The sequence below is a fragment of the Schistocerca cancellata genome, chromosome 5 (assembly GCF_023864275.1).
Source record: "Schistocerca cancellata isolate TAMUIC-IGC-003103 chromosome 5, iqSchCanc2.1, whole genome shotgun sequence".
Taxonomy (NCBI): domain Eukaryota; kingdom Metazoa; phylum Arthropoda; class Insecta; order Orthoptera; family Acrididae; genus Schistocerca; species Schistocerca cancellata.
Genome location: NC_064630.1, coordinates 442,058,773 through 442,078,446, shown reverse-complemented (window position 1 = coordinate 442,078,446; position 19,674 = coordinate 442,058,773). Strand labels below are relative to the sequence as shown.

Sequence of the window (19,674 nt, the reverse complement as noted above, 5' to 3'; positions counted from 1 at the left end):
TCTCGCCTCTACGAACGTTGCCACATTAACTTTTGTTTTGTCGTTGTTCCAGGTCTTGTATCGACGGTAGACATATACACAAAGTTGTTACGTTATAACTGTATATCAGGAACCTAGTTATTGACGGATCAGAAATACATGCACTTAGAAATCTCGCTTTGATAATGGAGTTACTGATTACTAGAATTAAGGGTTGTCACAAACACACAGAGTTACAAGGTTTTCACTGACAATCATCGGTACGCTGTTTTCTTACCCTCACTTGCTTTATAATATGTATCATTCCACGATGGGTGTGTCGTCTTCCTGATTAGAATAATTTTCTCTTTCGCTTTATTGATTACTTTCTCTTTGAATTTTTTTTCCCAGGTCGAGGCTCCCACTCCTCTCATTCCCCCTTGAAACTGTAATTTTATCATATCGAACTTTGGTATCGCCGTGGTCTTCGAATTTATTCAGTTTAGTGTCAGTCTGATTCTGATTCTGGTGAGATAATGATCGGAGACTGTGTTTGCACCACTTTCTGACTTATACATTCATGATTTCTCTGCAGTTTTTGTGTGCGACTACTACATGATGGATTTGGTATTTTATCACCACCTTCTTCTTTCCTGTTATGGTGTGGAAGAAGGTTGAGCATAGTGGACATCGATTTTTGTACTCTTTATCGATGCATAGAAGAAGAAGAAGAAGAAGAGGAGGAAGAAGAAGAAGAAGATGATGATGATCCAACGAAGAGCAGCGCTTTCCCTCGCGATATCGTTTAGCAGGCGTTACGGAATTACTGAACTCCAGACACAGGCACTGTGTATCACAGAGAAGTTTACTGCTGAAATCGCGAAAGTGTACGTTCCAAAGAGTCTGGCAACATTGCTTCCCCATACGTCTTGCAAAATGAGCATGACGAGAGAATCAGAGAAATTAGAGCCCATAAATGGATTTACCAACAGTATTGTCACATGTTCCATCTGTGAATGGAACAAGGAAGGGAAGAAATGATAGTGGTACGAGCACCCATCACCACACTAAGATGGTTTGCAGGGTATATGTTCGTGTATTCAAGAGGCAAAGCTCTTCAGAGCCATAAGTTGTTCACGACGTCCTGGCCGAGTTTTCATGGGGTGTGGGAAGTGGAGGAAGCAAGCTCCGTCAATCGGAGCCCAACATACTGACAGCCGCGGGGAGAATGGCGGTGCAGGGGGAACAAGTTGAGTTTTCCTCGCACAGTGCTCGTACCGCACGTGTGTTGCTCACCGGTTGGCCGCTACACGATTCAAGGATCACTTCGAAATGGCTACTACACGCATATACTTCATTGAAAGATTGCCAATGTTGGTAACTTCCGGACACAAGCCACTCGTCGCATACAACCTATCGACTTCTACCAGCTTCAGCCTATTTACAATTACGTAGCCCTCATTCAGGACATTGTGCACGAATTCCACAACGCATGTCCAGTCAGGTGACGTGAATTGAACAAGATGCCCTAATTCCGCAAACGCGAAGCCAGCAACTCCGCCGTGTTTTCGAGACTAAGACATTGTGTATCGTGGTGTTATTCATTGAAATACAAACGTGAATCTACGTCAATTTGTGTTAGCTATGGATGCACGAACAGAAATTTATAGTTAGCTGCTACTTTTACAGGTAAATGCTGTAGTTAAAACATTGCTTTTGGTTTTCACTCGCCGAATTTAATGTCTACAGTATATAGGGTCATGAAGGGCAGAGCAAGCAAAAGCTTGTGGATCAGGGCATTGCTATGAAATACACACACCAGTCAAATACAGCACAATATGTTCACAGCGCTTCTGGGAAGCTGTCTGATCGAACTTCAACATCAGGTGCCTGCATCAGACACTGACTTTTTTCGTAGTTTCACTCATACTTGCAGAATAAAAGTTGCACTACAGTTTCAAAAAATTATTATAATGTATGAGTGTAGAAACCTATTTATTTGACAGAAACTTCTTTTCCTTTGCTGTTGCCAGCCAGTGTCACACGAAGCATTCGACTCTGTGAATCAAGCAGTACTGTTCTCCAAGTTAGTAATTTTAGAGCTACTACTCTTATCCCGTAATTTTCTAAGTTCTTATCTCCGTGGTAGAAGACAGTGCACAAAACTAAATTATAAGAATGAAAGTAAGATCCAAACAGTAAAGTCAGCATACAGAGTTCCCCAAGGAAGTATACTTGGACCACTCTTGTTTATAATATATATTAATGATATAACACAGCCACAAAACCCCAAACTAGTGAACTATGCTGACGATACATCTTTTATTAGCTGGGGCTGTACAGAGTGGGCAGCATTCCAAAGCAATAAAGAGAACTTCGAAATGATCACAGAATATCTAACAGTGAATAAGCTTACACTGCATAAGGACAAGCCTGTAGTAATAAAGTTCTTGCTACATTTTAATAATACTCCTACTCAATCACTTTCTATAGTTGAAACGTCTGACAAACTTAAGTTTTTGGGCATATTGATTAGTGAACATCTCACTTGGAAAGAGCATATTGGCTCCACCTGTAAAAAGGTTTCTAGTAATATTTTCTTACTAAAACGTCTTGCAAATATAATAGCTCCCCTTGTCTTTAAACAAGTGCATTATTGGTTAATACACTCACATCTGCAATATGGGATCGAGGTCTGGGGTGGGGCACCCACTGTCTCTATGGATCGCATTTTCAGGCTTCAAAAGAGAGCAGTTAGGATAAATGCTAATATAAGCAAACGCCAGTCCTGTATAGACTATTTCAAAAATTATAAATTACTGACTGCGTACTCATTGTATGTATGTAAGACCATAATGTTTGTAAAAGAGAACGAGAAAAATAGTGTAAAGAACAGTGACACCCATAATTACAATACTCGAGCCAAAAGTGACTAACATAGGATATAGAGTAACAAGAAAGCTACAGACCACAGTCCATATGTAACTGGGAGACAACTCTATAATAAGTTGCCAAAAAATATTAAGCAACTCCAAGGCAATCTTTTCAAGGGAAAGTTGAAAAATTTGTTAATAGAAAGATGTTTATACTCATTAAAAGAATTCTGAGCTGCAGTACTGTTGGTTTATTCTTTTACATACTGCAGTATATTAGTGGTGGTATTGTTATAACTGGCTTATTGATGTATATAATCCTTATATGTCTGGAGTGATACATAATGTGCTAATGTGTTTATAACATTATTGCGTGGAATGATATACAATGCGCTACTTGATGTATATATTCATTCTTGGAATGACGTGATATTGATATAATTGTACAAAAAATGACGATATCCAAGGCTGTAAAGTTAACATGGACAAATAATAATAATAATAATAATAATAATAATAATAATAATAATAATAATAATAATCATCATCATCATCATCATCATCATCTGACAATGCACTGTATATTTTACCTATATGTTTACATTTGAGATAATTCAATGGTGTTTTGACTAGGCAATTTAAAATTTTCAATATTTTAATTCTTTTTTGTTATTCTTCCCTGTGCTAAGTATAATTTTTGAAGATTTTTTTTGATTTCTGAAACTGATGCTCCAGAAAATAGTAATAATCTATGCGCATCGAGAACTTTGACATGTAATACGAATTTTGTGCATCGTGGTTTTCTAATGTTGCCAAAAGGCGTTCCACTGAGTCCAGATACATCATCTTATGACACTGTTGTTCAAGCTCTCTGTCAGACTTTTGATGCTATTAGGCAAGTGACCAAAGACTCTGGTGGCAGCATAATCAAGAGAAAGTTGTACATTGTGTGTGTGTGTGTGTGTGTGTGTAGTTAAAATGCGAACAGGAAGAAAATAAAACTTCTTCAGCAACCAAGCTATCGCCTCAAGCAGCGAAATAGTGAATCATGTGATGATGGCATTGCAGACGAAGAACTACACTGATGTGTATTTCCGTGTTTAACAGTGCTACAACGTAAATGAAAAGTTTTCACGACAGTTTGCCGCTACATTATGTTTTGTCGTTCTTACGATAGTTGTCTCTTTTGCATCAACGCTTAACTTTTATTCTACAAGAGTGTATGATCATTTCAGCGTTATATCTGATACTTGCTTTCCACTTTCTAGAATAGTAAGAGGTAGAAAAGTTATGCACGTGGTTTCACAAGTGATAATATGTATGTACATGGAATTCCACTGATTTAATGGTTAGTGAAGTTATGAGTAAGTGTTTAAACTTTACTTCTGAATCTGACAGCTCTCTTGGCATTACTATCTAATACAGCTCATATACAGAGAATGTTAAAGTCTGCTTCCACAGAAATAAAAGTGAATGAAAACAAGTAGTTTAATTATCTTTGAAGGGCAGTGAACTAGATTTTTCGTAAAGTACACTGGTTAATAAGTTGCAAGTTTGTTTTGTTTGCTAAATTAGATTTACTTTCACAAAGCAATGGAGCATTATTTTGTTGAATATGAAGTGATCATTTACGTGTATAATCAGTTTGCTGAAGAAATTCCTTTTTACAATCATCATAATTGGAAACATGTGCAGTAGTGATTAGATTAGATTAGTAATTGTTATATAGATCATGAATACGACACGTTGTGATGATGTGGAACGTGTCAGGTTAATGAAAGGTGTCCATACAAGATATTACATTATACAAAATATTACATGACACTCAATATTTTTAATTTTTTTGTTGGGGTTGGGAAATTACCCACTTACCATATCCAAAAATTCATCTAATGAGTAGAAGGAGTTGCCATTAAGAAATTCTTTTAGTTCCTTTTAAATGCTATATAGCTCTCTGTCAGACTTTTGATGCTATTAGGCAAGTGACCAAAGACTCTGGTGGCAGCATAATTTACCCCCTTCTGAGCCAAAGTTAGATTTAACTTTGAGTAGTGAAGATCATCCTTTCTCCTAGTGTTGTAGCCATGTACACTGCTATTACTTTTGAATTCGTTCGGATTGTTAATAACAAATTTCGTAAGTGAATACATATGTTTTGAAGCTACAGTGAAGATCTCTAGCTCTTTAAATAAGTGTCTGCAGGATGATCCTTGATGAGCTCCAGCAATCATTCTGATTACACGCTTTTGTGCAATGAACACTCTTTTACTCAATGATGAGTTACCACAGAATATGATGGCATACGAAAGCACAGAATGGAAACAGACGTGATAAGCTAATTTACTCAGATGTATATCGCCAAAATTTGCAATGACCTTAATAGCATAAGTAGCTGAACTCAAACGTTTCAGCAGATCTCCAGTGTGTTTTTCCCAGTTCAACCCCTCATGAATGCATACACCTAGAAATTTTGAATATTCTACCTTAGCTACCGATTTCTGATCGCAGTCTATATTTATTAATGGTGTCATTCCATTTACTGTGTGGAACTGTATATACTGTGTTTTGTCAAAGTTTAATGAGAGCCCACTTGCAGCGAACCACTTAATGATTTTCTGAAAAACATTGTTTACAATTTCACCAGTTAATTCTTGTCTGTTGTGTGTGATAGCTATATTTGTATCATCGGCAAAAAGTACCAGCTTTGCATCTTCGTGAATATAGAATGACAAGTCATTAATATATATTAAGAACAACAGAGGACCCAAGACCGAACCTTGCGGCACCCCATTCTTGATTGTTCCCCAGTTTGAGAAATCACCAGTTTTTTGCATATTATGTGAACTGTTTATTTCAACTTTCTGCACTCTTCCAGTTAGGTATGATTTAAACCATTTGAGCACTGTCCCATTCATACCATAGTACTTGAGCTTATCTAGAAGTATTCAATGATTTACACAATCAAAAGCCTTTGATAGGTCACAAAAAATCCCAACAGGTGACTTCTGGTTGCTCAGAACATTTAATATTTCATTAGTGAAAGTATCTATAGCATTTTCCGTTGAAAAACCCTTCTGGAAACCAAACTGACATTTTGTTAAAACTCTATTTTTACAAAGGTGTGAAGCTACTCTACAATAAATTACTTTTTCAGGAATTTTGGATAAGGCAGTCAGAAGAGAGATTGTAATGGTAAGTTAAAATCATGACAAATTATTCCTAATAGTGTAAAACTGGCAACAGAAACTGACAGTATGTAAATATATTGAGTCCTTATATGAGGGAAAAAGAGTGAGAGAGACAAAGATAGGCTTTACTTGATATTAAGTGTAAGCTTTTGAGTTCAGCGGTAATACCTAGTTGCACATAAGCTTAATCAACAAGTTTCATACAATATTGTCCTGTTACTCTGACTAAAAGGCGTCAGTTCAGTGTTTACATTCTGAAAATCGTACATTTGGTGGTGAAGTGATCGGAACGATCTTATGCCGTTTATACTGTTAATTCTTACAGTTAATACAACACAATGCTGAAAAGTAATGCCTCCGAATTGTGTGACAGTTCTTACAGCTTTTTAAATAAAATATACATTAACATTGGCAAAACCTTGCCGCAGTGGATACACCGGTTCCCGAGCGCTCAGCTAAGTTAAGCGCTGTTGGGCGTGGCCGGCACTTGGATGGGTGACCATCCAGCCGCCGCGCGTTGTTGCCATTTTTCGGGGTGCAATCAGCATCGTGATGCCAACTGAGGAGCTACTTGACCGAATAGTAGCGGCTTCGGTCAAGAATACCATCATAACGACCGGGAGAGCGGTGTGCTGACCCCACACCCCTCCTATCCGCATCCTCCTTGAGGATGATACGGCGGTCGGATGATCGGTAGGCCCTTCGTGGCCTGAAGACCGAGTGATCTCTTTTTTTTTTTTTTTTTTACTTTAGCATTCTATATCTTTATTCTTCATGTCTACATATTTATTTCCGAACGTAGTCACCCTGGTGACGAACACGTTTCTCCCAACGACAGACCTATTGATATCATCACCGTAGGAACGTCTGTCTTTGTTGACAGAGCCACTACCTCACCTCTGCTTCCACCGCTTCATCACTATCAAAGTGAAGTCCTCGAAGGTATTCTTTACGTTCTGGAAATCGAAGAAAATCTGATGTGGCCAAGTCGGGACTGTATGGAGTATTATCGATGATAGTGAATCCGAGGAGTCGGAATGTCCAGATGTCGCAACACTCTTGTCTGCTTTGGCGTTGTCATGCTGAAGGAGATGGTGCTCCATGTGCGGACGAAGTATTCGAATTCGAAACACTCTTACAGCATGCCGTTTCTCACGCACCAACATTGTTACGCTACACACAGCCATGTAAACGCTACAATTCGGAGCCCTCTAGCGGCAGAAGGCGGCAAATGTGTAGACATATCGAATAAAGATGCAGAATGTTAGAGTTTTCACATAGAGGCATTACTTTTCAGTACGCCCTCGTAGTCCGAGTTAAAATGATCAGCTGTTCTGCCACGGTGTAGAGAATGCTTAACGAATGAAATTTCGCAACACTGTCTTGTTATGAGTATTCCTCCATAAAAATACGTAGCATCTAAGTACATACTCGGTCGTGACTGCTAATTCAGTGGCTTAAACTAGAGGGGCAAATCTTAACACAGGGTTTCAAGGGAAAACCCGTTATTTTGGATTCAACATGATGGGCTGCTCTGACCCCTTGCTTCAACCAATGTCTGTTCTCAGCGCAGGTAACGTCATCTCCCTTTATTCTAACTTCCTTGTGCGCATTTAAGGAATTTGAGAATAGCAGACGACTTCAACTCGACACAATACCTAAAACAGAGCGAAATGAGTAAGAGCGAGGTGTAACACATCTAAGAACTCTGAAGAAAGTGCAGAGCAAAACTTAGCGATCTTCGCCGAATAAAAATATTTGTAGTCCCATGTTCTTTAATTTCTGCACTGAGCTGTATTTATTGATTTCAGATTTACATGCTATAGATTCGCGAATGAAATGGTCCCATATTTAGGAACCTTCCAACAGTGCAGGACTCGCGCTCAATGTCTTTGTCATTATAAGGTGACTGAAGATGGAAGCATGTAAAGCTGATATCAATAAATACACATTTTGTGTGGTAAGTCGTTGTGATGCAAATTTATTCAGCCGTCAGCATTGGTGCCAGCTGTCTCGTGGTCAAGCACCGCCTTGTAGCATGTTTTAAAATCAATGCACTCTGGATTTCAAGCTTTTTAACAAAATGAGAAAGTTCTTTTTCTGTGTTCCAGTGGCATAAATAATATGAATAATTCATTTACACAATGTACACACAAGGTTTTGCTAGTCTGATCTAGTGCTGGATGTCCCTCTTATAGATCGTAGACACTCCTAGAGAATGAAAAAAAAAATCAAGAGCAATAGCCAAGCGAACATACGAACTATGAGACATGGATGCCTTTCGCAGCACTGTTACATAGTCCAGCCAAGTGTGTGATGACAAACTCAGCTTAGTGGTACGTACTTTGGAGGCAAATATGTAACTGTTCGTGTATTCTAGGTAAATAAAAACGAAACCACAGTAAATGCGACTTTTTACAAGTGGGCCTTATTCACCTCGCCGGGCGGAGATCAGGAAAGGAAAAAAATGATGCATTTCATATCGTGTTTGCTCACGACGCCCTGAAGAAGTTTTCAGAGGGTGCGGGGAGTGTAGGAAGGCAGCTTAGTCTACCGAAGTGATGGTGCGGGGGCACTACACGAGTGCCTGCTGGTTTGGAACTGCACGGCGCAACATTCGCTTGGCAACGGCTACGGTAAACAAAGGTATTGGATCACCAATGTCGGCAGCGGTCGGCCAAAAAGCATTGTGGACCGAAGTCGGTCGACTTCTAACGGCTTTCGTCGATCCAGAATTAGGGAGCTGTGAACCAACAATAATAAGGAAACGCACTTCTGTCCCAGGCGTCATCTCCGTTTGGTCGAGCTACAAAAATAGTCTAAATATTGGATATATCGGTGTAATTGTAGAGAATCTAGCAACGTAATTAACCCTTCCGTGACAAGCCTTTAAGCATGTTTGACAGTGATGAAGCGTAGCAAAAACGTCACTGAGATTAAAACAAAATAAAGTCATGATCGATCGCAGAAAATAGCTTTTATGCTCATTGTTTCTAGCAATTTCAAAATATCGAGCTTCATTCGAAAATGAAATAAAACAGTGAAAATCAGACAAGCATAATAGCATTATTTAGGACACGCAGCGCTACGGAGTCATCTGACGAGAATCTTATTTGTCTCTTACATTTAAATTTTTTGGAATTAGGATCCATTGTGCAAGTTGGAGCAGCTCTCGCAGAAATTTGAACAACCGCTCGATTTTTCTGGTTTTGTGGCGTGCATCAGTAGCGGTGCGCAGAATACAGCAGTACTCACCTCAGATTGGAAGGGCGCCATGTCTCAGGGCTGGAGGAGAGCTTGATTAGTGGCGTGCTAGTTGGCAGCACTGGAGGAGCACGTGACGCTGCAGGTGCTGTTGCGGTTGGTGCCGGCGGAGCTTTGTGCGATCGCTGGACAGGCCGCCGGCGCCTCTACCTCTTCTGAAACAGCGACCGACAGCGACAATGAGTAATACTGGTGCCGCTCTGATAACAGAAGGGCCGTGCGCAGCGCGCAATGCGCAGGCGTCAAGGCGCCGAGAGCTAAGAGACCGGCGACTGCTGCAGCCTGTGGTTTCATGAACTGAACATGCTGGAATGGTTCCTGCAGAAAGGCCGAGGCCCATTTCCGTCCTCGTTCTTGTCTAACTAGGTTATTCTATCTCTAATGAACTTTATCACAGGCGTCCTGAAATCTGGGGCTACAGACTTCATTGCAGTGGTCTAGTGATTGGAACACGTGAGGCAATACTGACCCTACGACTTATCTGAGAAAATAGATTAAGGAAAGGCAAGCCTACGTTTCTAGCATTTGTAGACTTAGAGAAAGCTTTTGACAACGTTGACTGGAATACTCTCTTTTATATTCTGAAGGGGGCAGGGAGCGAAATCCTATTTACAATTTGTACAGAAACCAGATGGCAGTAATAAGAGTCGAGGGGCATGAAAGGGAAGCAGCGGTTGGGAAGGGAGTGAGACAGGGTTGCAGCCTCTCCCCGATGCTATTCCATCTGTGTATTGAGCAAGTAGTGAAGAAAACAAAAGAAAAATTCGGAGTAGGTATTAAAATCATTGGAGAAGAAGTAAAAACTTTGAGGTTCGCAGATGACATTGTAATTCTGTCAGACAGCAAAGGACCTGGAAGAGCAGCTGAACGGAATGGACAGTGTCCTGGAAGGAGGATATAAGATGAACATCAACAAAAGCAAAACGAGGATAATGGAATGTAGTCGAATTAAATCGGGTGATGCTGCGGGAATTAGATTAGGAAATGAGACGCTTAAAGTAGTAAAGGAGTTTTGCTATTAGGGGAGCAAAATAACTGATGATGGTCGAAGCACAGAGGATATAAAATGTAGACTGGCAACGGAAAGGAAAGCGTTGCTGGAGAAGAGAAATTTGTTAACATCGAGTATAGAATTAAGCGTCAGGAAGTATTTTCTGAAAATATTTGTACGGAGTGTAGCCATGTATGGAAATGAAACGTTGAAGATAAATAGTTTGGACAAGAAGAGAATAGAAGCTTTCGAAATGTGGTGCTACAGAAGAATGCTGAAGATTAGATGGGTAGATCACATAATTAATGAGGAGGTATTGAATAGAATTGGGGAGAAGAGAAATTTGTGGCACAACTTGACTAGAAGAAGGGATCGGTTGGTAGGACATATTCTGAGACATGAAGGGATCACCAATTTAGTATTGGAGGGCAGTGTGGAGGGTAAAAATCGTAGAGGGAGACCAAGAGATGAATACAGTAAACAGATTCAGGGCCCCCACCCCCACCTCCCTCAACTGGGGAGAGATCTAGGGACCTTGGAGGCCAAGATGGGATTTGACATGCACGGAGACAAGCAGTAGAAACTCTCTCTGGGTGCGTACGGGTATTGTCTTGTTGTAGAATTTTAGAACATGTTTTTTGCTCGAGTATCATGTCGTGTTTGGAAACCCAGAATCTACTATGTAGGAATCAACATGGATTCCGGAAACAGCGATCGTGTGAGACCCAACTCGCTTTATTTGTTCATGAGACCCAGAAAATATTAGATACAGGCTCCCAGGTAGATGCTACTTTTCTTGACTTCCGGAAGGCGTTCGATACAGTTCCGCACTTTCGCCTGATAAAGTAAGAGCCTACGGAATATCAGACCAGCTGTGTGGCTGGATTGAAGAGTTTTTAGCAAACAGAACACAGCATGTTGTTATCAATGGAGAGACGTCTACAGACGTTAAAATAAGCTATGGCGTGCCACCGGGGAGTGTTATGGGACCATTGCTTTTCACAATATATATAAATGACCTAGTAGATAGTGTCGGAAGTTCCATGCGGCTTTTCGCGGATGATGCTGTAGTATACAGAGAAGTTGCAGCATTAGAGAATTGTAGCGAAATGCAGGAAGATCTGCAGCGGATAGGCACTTGGTGCAGGGAGTGGCAACTGACCCTTAACATAGACAAATGTTATGTATTGCGAATACATAGAAAGTAGGATCCTTTATTGTATGATTATATGATAGCGGAACAAACACTGGTAGCAGTTACTTCTGTAAAATATCTGGGAGTATGCGTGCGGAACGATTTGAAGTGGAATGATCATATAAAATTAATTGTTGGTAAGGCGGGTACCAGGTTGAGATTCATTGGGAGAGTCCTTAGAAAATGCAGTCCATCAACAAAGGACGTGGCTTACAAAACACTCGTTCGACCTATACTCGAGTATTGCTCATCAGTGTGGGATCCGTACCAGATCGGGTTGACGGAGGAGATAGAGAAGATCCAAAGAAGAGCGGCGCGTTTCGTCACAGGGTTATTTGGTAACCGTGATAGCGTTACGGAGATGTTTAACAAACTCAAGTGGCAGACTCTGCAAGAGAAGCGCTCTGCATCACGGTGTAGCTTGCTCGCCAGGTTTCGAGAGGGTGCGTTTCTGGATGAGGTATCGAATATATTGCTTTCCCCTACTTATACCTCCCGAGGAGATCACTAATGTAAAATTAGAGAGATTAGAGCGCGCACGGAGGCTTTCAGACAGTCGTTCTTCACGCGAACCATACGCGACTGGAACAGGAAAGGGAGGTAATGGCAGTGGCACACCGTTGGGTGGCTTGCGGAGTATAAATGTAGATGTAGAAACGTAAGCCCAAGATGTCTTGCCATGAAGGGCAACGAAACGGTGCGTAGAATATCATCCACGCATCGCTGTGCTGTAAGGGCGCCGCGGATGACAACCAGAGGTGTCCTGCTATGAAACTAAATCTCAGCTCAGGCAATCACTCAGTTGTCGTGCTGTAAGGCGGGTAACAGTCATCCCACCGCTGTTTGGAGCTTCTCCAGGCCCATCTTCGCTGGCCATTGAGGCTCGTTTCGATGGAGAACTCATCAATGAAGACATTTCAACTCCAGTCAATGAGGTTGTAGACCCTAACGATCAGCGAAGACGTCCTGGACAGCGGTCGGATACTAACTTGATTGTCACCCGCCATATGCCACAAAAAGTGATGGTCAGAGGTGCCATTCCATTTCATAGTTATACCTCTTTGGTTGTGATCCGTGGGACCCTTACAGCACTGCGATGCGTCGACTATATTCTAAGTTCAGTTTTGTTGCACTTTATGGCAAGCCTTCCTCTGCTTACATTTCAGCAAGACAATGTCCGCCCGCACACGACTAGCGTTTCTACTTCTTGTCCTCATTGTTGTTAAACCCCATCTTGGCCAGTAAGGTCGCCAGATGTCTCCCCAACGGGGGCTTTTGACGATCTAACACTCCAATTGGACAGAATTTGGAACGACATCCCTCAGGACGACAGCCAAAAATTCTCAAACCATGCCAGGCCGAGTAGTTACTCGCGTAACGGTTAGAGATTGACCAATTTGTTACTGTCTTGCTCAGCTCGTGAGCTTTTTCTTTTGAATAAATCATCCAGGTTTTTTTCTGAAAGTGTCATTTGTTTGTCTGTACATGTGCACTACATCTACAGATTTCCATTCCATTCGGCTGATTCCTTCCTCCTGTCACTGTCTCCGATCCTACTAAATTGTAGATTTAGCAATGAAGAGCGCAAGGTTATTTCTGATTCTCCACTTTGAGAAGTAGAAGGGAGTTTAAAAGACACATTACACATGTCGTCTCACGCTAAGATCATTTGCGTAACAGAAGTGGCTCAGAGACAGAAGCGAATACATGTTCTGGGTTCCTTTCCGACACCATTTTCCTTTCCGACACCATTTTCCTTTCCGACACCATTTTCCTTTCCGACACCATTCTACTGAGGTTCAGATCACAGGTGTATATATCATTGTGTGAGTGAAATGGCGCAGCGACTGGAAACGAGCTCCAAAGTTTAAGTACGCGGGACAGAACCATAACTGAGTGCAAACAGGTTCACTGTGAAGCTATGGCGATAGTTGGATGAAATGCAATGTCGTGTCCAGCCGTAGCGAAATGATGTTACAAATTTGACCAAGGAAGCACAGACTTAGGTAATGATCGGGAAGGAAGGCCATTGACTCGAATCACATATGAGAATGTACAGGCAATCGAGGAGCTGATTGGCAGATTTTCCTACGATGAGGACGCTCACACAGCGTTTCTCGAATGGCACCGTAACCAAGGAGTGGATTTCTATCGTCGAGGAACTGACCATTGTTTACAGAGTCGGCGACTACGTAGAAAAATAATGTCATGTATATGTGTCATTTTAAAGTATAACGCAGCAATCAATAATGGTTTGAGATACCTCGTATTAATTTTGCAATTTTGCGTGGTTATTTTTTGTTCCTGTCCACAGGATTGTCGGAATCATTTTGATTTTGTTTTCCAGTTCACATCTTTGTTTACAGTGACAACCTAACTTCATCGGTGTATTAATAAAAAGATTACTTGTTAATAGCGTCGCTGAATATCGTTAACTTAACCAGGAGAAGGATATAACTTTAGATCGCTGAACTGAAGTGGTGATAATAATAATAATAATAATAATAATAATAATAATAATAATAATAATAATAATAATAATAATAGTGACACACAATTAGCACGTAGTAATGAATTATGTCTACCATTTCGATATCTAAGTTTATATCAAAATCTATCATTTAAGATACTTTTAGGTGTGTACAGTTCCTGTAAAATTTGGCTCCTTGGGCTCCAGACGTTCTCAAACTCACCAGTCGGGTACAAATTGAAATTTTTAATCTTATCCCCTCTAGGATAAATTTCTCCTGACGCCCTGATCTCTATGGAACTTAAGATACGCGTTTCTTGACCATATCCACAGTAAAAACTAGTGCACCAAATGTTTCATTTGCTCAAAAGTCTCACACGTTTTCACAAAAAAAATTTACGCGGTCACGAGCTATCCATTTATAAAGATTGATATGCTGTAAAGTTTATGGGCAGTATTTAAATATACTTGATTCCTTTAGAAATGTAGACAAAATTTAAGTCTTAGTATCAGAACATATTTATTACAAATATAATGCGATGAATTAATTCTTTGAGCTGCATTATGAGTGTTACGAAATGATCCTATTGAATACCGGATAGTGATATGGAAAGTATGATATGATTTACGGCGCAGTGTTTAGCACACTGGACACTGATTCGGGAGGACGACTCTTCAAACCTGCGTCCGGCCAGCCTCATTTAAGTTTTCCGCGATTTCCCTAAACAGCTTCGAGCAAATGCCGCAATGGTTCCTTTGAAAGGGCACGGCTGACTTCCTTCCCCATCCTTCCCTAACCCGACGAGACCGACGACCTCACTGTTTGGTCCCCTCCCACAAATCAACAAACCAACCAACATGATTTGCAGATCATATCTTTAGGATGTTCAAACGATGCAAAAGCTTTGTGGCCCAGATGCACACATTCCCCTTTGCTCTCCTAGAAAGGAAAAAAGAATATAGTGTATTCAGGAGTTTTTCTTTCAAGAAAATGATTTAAAAGTCAATATTATGCAGGTTTTAACAGAATAGGAACTGGAACAGTTTTATGGCCACTTACAAGTCACCATTCGTCTTCCAAAATATTAAAAGTACTCTATTCCCTCGGGTCTAGTCACTGCCCCTCCCTCCCCCTTAAAATTATCGTATGGATGCTCTTGGCGTGGGGTTATGTGACGGACGTTGTTTATACCTCGCCTGTACACGACATCGGCGATTCCGCAGAAGAAATGTGGAAGCAATCGACACCGTCGCCCCCTGACATGGTTGTGCGCACATGGGTTAGGGTACAGTGTCGATGCACTGTGGGTTACAACAGGAGACCTTGTACAAGTGGATCAATTTTTCTGTACAAAACGTACTGAGTAACTTTACATGATACCGAAAATTGCATGGATTTAAGTCTCAAAATTATTACATTTGGAAATCAGGTGCACGTGGACACCGCGTATATCTAATAGTCTGTATGGACAACAAAACTGCCAGCGATCCAGAAGGATCGATACTTCTACAAAGGAACTGTACGCAGTTCCGATGTCGTCGTTTTATCTGAGTGCAGCATTTAGCTCTTCGAAGACAATATAAGGCTTGATAATTAACTGAAGTTTCCAAGACAAAGTCTAAGACATTGTATGCCAGTAGGGCAATTGAGCGGGTCTGTTGAATCGTCGGTGAACTATGCCTGCAGTACGCTAATTCGTGTGATGTATACAACTGCAAGATATCTCTACGTGGTACTCAGGACGAGGAAGGTTTTTTATTGTTTCCCTGCCGACATTATAACACCTACATGATTAGTAATTACGTATAACGCAATATGCATTCATATTTTTTCCATCATTGAATCCTCCGACAATGTTCATGTACCGACAAATTGTAATACAACATCAACACAATGCCGAATCCTGTCAGTCACGCCGACAACGATTACGAATTGTATACTCGTATATGGCCTCATCGTATGAACTGATTTCTTTCCAAACTTGACTTCTCCCAGAGTTTTACTGTCTCGCGATTGACTGTGGTAAAAAAAAAGGTGGTACACCATCGCGATTCACGCGTTTAAAAATAGTAAAGTATTTACTTCTCGTTGACGGCTTGACGGTAATAGTCAAACACGTGAAGTTCCGTGTGAGAACCATCCAGATTGTATCTTCTTTCACGGCGGCAAATGACCTTTGTCGAATTTTGATGTAAGTTAACAGAGTTATCTTCCCGAGATCAGGAATAATCTCCACTCACCCACCTTGATAAGACACGTCTCTGGCGGTCTGATATCCTCGCTCCATTTTTCATCACGTGTAGAGACCTTAGCCGCCCCCCTCCCACATTGCCGCGTCGGCTGCTTCTTCTCCACTTCATCTATTGTAAGATGATAATCAGCTTTGTAAACGAAACAGTGCTTAAGGTGACAGCACCTGCCCCATGCGGGTTTCAATTCGTTACTTCAGTCCTCTGATTTCTACTTGAAGAAAACTGGTCCTATAAACTAAGTCACAATTGGCAGCATCACCAAAGTTTATCAAAGCGATGTTCTACTATCTTTCTCTTGGCACCACATCGCTTCAAACAGAGGCCTCGTGCTGCAGGAGGATAAAGCAACAGTCTGATTTGTTGTTCTGGGGTGGGGACAGCAGAAGAGAAAGGCAAAGGAAGGAAAGAAGATCAGGATTTAACAGCCTGTCGCCGACCAGGTCACTAAAGGCGGAGCGCAAGCTCCGTTGAGGAAGGAAATCTGCACTGGTACTCTCATTGCGAATCTATGGTCTAAACCACTGCGCCATTTCGCTCGATCGCGAAAAAGAAAGCGAACTCTAACGTCCAAAATAGCTTTTAGTCCTGCACAGACTAATACTGGCAATGGGGATCGCTGTGATTTGTAACGAAATTGTTTTACTGTATTCCTCATTCTCGTATTACACAAATTAATACCGGTTTCGATTTCCGACCAAGACATTTCGAGGTCTGTTTAAGAAGAAGAAAAAGGTGGATAGTAAAATACTAGGAAACTAAATTACAAATTGAACTGACTTTTACACTCAACTATAACCGGTTGAGTAGGTTATACAGAAACTCGTTAATTGAATAGTTCAGGAGAGCCGCCCACAGTCTGATTGTTGGCAATTTTACAGGGTGCGCCGCGAGAACTTAATTTAAAAAAAATCATATAACAAAGTATTTGAGATTAATTTGATTCTATTCTTCATTTGTGTGGCCAGTGTCCGTAGTTGCTTTATATTTCAGGAGGATATTTTTGATCCGTCGTTGCAACTGCAAAACTGCGTGATTTTTTTCACCAGACGCGTTTCGCTTTATTGAGGTCAATCATCAGCAGTGGTCTGTAATTAAGTTTATTTACATTTTGATTTGCTTTTTACATCGAAAAACAGTTCGTTAAGAACTCGTCCGAAAAATCACCGTAAGTACAAACCAAACTATTCTGTGTCTCCAGAATGAGATTTTCACTCTGCAGCGGAGTGTGCGCTGATATGAAACTTCCTGGCAGATTAAAACTGTGTGCCAGACCGAGACTCGAACTCGGGACCTTTGCCTTTCGCGGGCAAGTGCTCTTTTATTGTTCCTCAGATCTCGCACGGTCGGTAGACGAATGCTATACATCAAGAATTTAAGACTGCCCCGTACGCAAAAGTCGCCGGGTGCTAAATCTGGCGAGCGTGCTGGTCACTGAAGATCGGCCCTCTAAGAGATGTGACGTTCGGAGAAGTGTTCGCGCAAGAGTGTCATTGAACTTCGTGTACTGTAAGCTGAGGCGCCGTCTTTTTGGAACCAGACGTCCTCCACATTCAGTTCACGTTCGGAAAGAAAAAAACTTCTCAGTCACCTGGACATAACGCTCAGAATTGACTAACTTCCCTGTCATCCTCATCGAAAAACGATGGGCCAACAACGCCAATTTTGGGTATTGCTCGCCACAACAGACATGTTTTGTATGCAGGGGCTGCCCATGAAGTTCTCGGGGACTCGTAGCAGTCCGGTACTGCATGCTTTGTTTATTCATGCATCCAGACAAATGAAAATGTGTATCGTCGTCGAACACAATGGCGTCATGAGCCAGGTTTTCGATCAAGGCTTCACATGAATTTGTGCGCGAAGTAAAATCTCGTCTTAAGTCTATACATCACTATCAGTTTGTATGGTATATAAAGACATACTCAGGTATGAAATTTCAAGTCTGCATGAGGAATTCGTCTCAGTGTGCAATCAGAAATCGCAAGAGCAGCTGCATGCTTGCGTGCCGATAGCTTGTGAGGAAGGGGGGATACAAAATCGGCAGCCTTACCTTCTCGACGTTTTCTGGCGTCCTGGTGCTTCTCCAAGGTCCTGGTTCCTTTTCCTGTACACTAGCAGTATCCATAATTGTCCGCCCACGTAATCTATTTTCGATCCGGAACATGCCCTGCTAGTGCGATATGAAACTATTGTTTGAACGTACGCTGGGTTGCAATGACCGAACGGCCACTGGAAAAATAAATTGCCCACGACGATCTCGCTCTGCTATTGGATAATCGCTACAACTAAAACCTCAGCTTCCCAGGTCATCTTTTTGTCACACACTGTCCCAGGTGCGGTCTGGCAGACCGCTGTATTTAATTAGTCACCACAACAGAACACAAAAGTGTAGGAATATCTTTGACGTCTATTAGAACAAAAGTTATGGAACTTTCTGACTTTATCAGATGCCAGTCATTAGGCAGCTTGATACCCACTAAACACTTAACAAAACCATTAAAGTCCACAAAATGTCTTTCCTGTTCATACTGAGCATGAGTTGCTACACTCGCTGCAATAGCTATTTCTAAGTCTCTATTTTCTAGACGCTTTTGTCACTCATCTCCACTTTCCCCCTAACAAGAAGCTGACGAAAGATACTTCGGACAGTTAGGCAGAATGGATGGTATGGCTCCTGTTTTAAGGCGAGGTTTTGGAAGTGGCACAGAATATTTCTTCCCTGTGGAACTGTCGAAATATTCACTATGTTTCAGAATGAGGTCTTCAGCGAAGTGGAGCTCGCAGACCTTGAAATAATGAGAAAATCTTTTATCAGCTACATTTAATAATCCCGAGGGGAACTAATGCTAACACATGGGATTAGTGTCAGTTATCTTCAGATCAAATCGATTATTGTTCACTCGGTATTTCAGGTTAAAAGAATAAAGCTATTCTTGCATAAGTAAATCAAAATTTTCCAGTGACTCAGTAATGTATATAATGTAGTTGATCTTCTAGAGAAGGGCATCAAATCAATCGAATTCACGTTGTTAATGAACATCTAAAGAGCGTGCTACTTAAACATGTGATTAGTTGCTCCCTTTCTATAAATTAAAGAAAACACCCTGAGACAATCTAACTGAATTGTAAAGAGCCTGAGCTTACCTTCGAATTCCGTGTACCCTGGAAATTTTCACGATGTATTGCAGATATCCATTTCTGCTGTAGTTCAGTGCTTTTAGGAAAAGGAAACACCCCTACTCGTGGCCCATTTTCGTAATTTTCTCTGCAACGAGGAACACAACACTTATACACCATTTCGAACGATTAAATCAAATCTGAGAGTTAAACGGAGATGTAATTTCGACGAATCAGCCACTATACTTTGAAAGTAAACAGAACACAAGTTTTGTTTCCGGGTAGGTTAGCCAATATAAACACAGAATTTCGAATTGCTTATAAAGGTAAATCCACACAAATTAAGCACAGCATCTCACGGTGCAGAT

General features: G+C 41.1%; 1 protein-coding gene across 9 annotated transcripts in view; it reads right to left on the bottom strand.

Moving 5' to 3' along the window:
• The window catches only part of LOC126188976 (glucose transporter type 1), a 1,320,264-nt gene that overhangs the window by 320,176 nt on the left and 980,414 nt on the right, over positions 1–19,674 (bottom strand). For 8 of the 9 annotated variants that reach the window (XM_049930753.1, XM_049930752.1, XM_049930756.1 and 5 more), the window contains one exon: positions 9,275–9,438. Coding sequence is in view for 1 of the 9 variants with exons in the window: in XM_049930759.1 (XP_049786716.1) it covers positions 9,275–9,295 (21 nt within the window). In the remaining 8 variants the exon portion in view is untranslated. Of the gene's footprint in view, positions 1–9,274; positions 9,439–19,674 lie in introns of those variants that run through there. The other variant, XM_049930760.1, reaches the window with a different exon arrangement.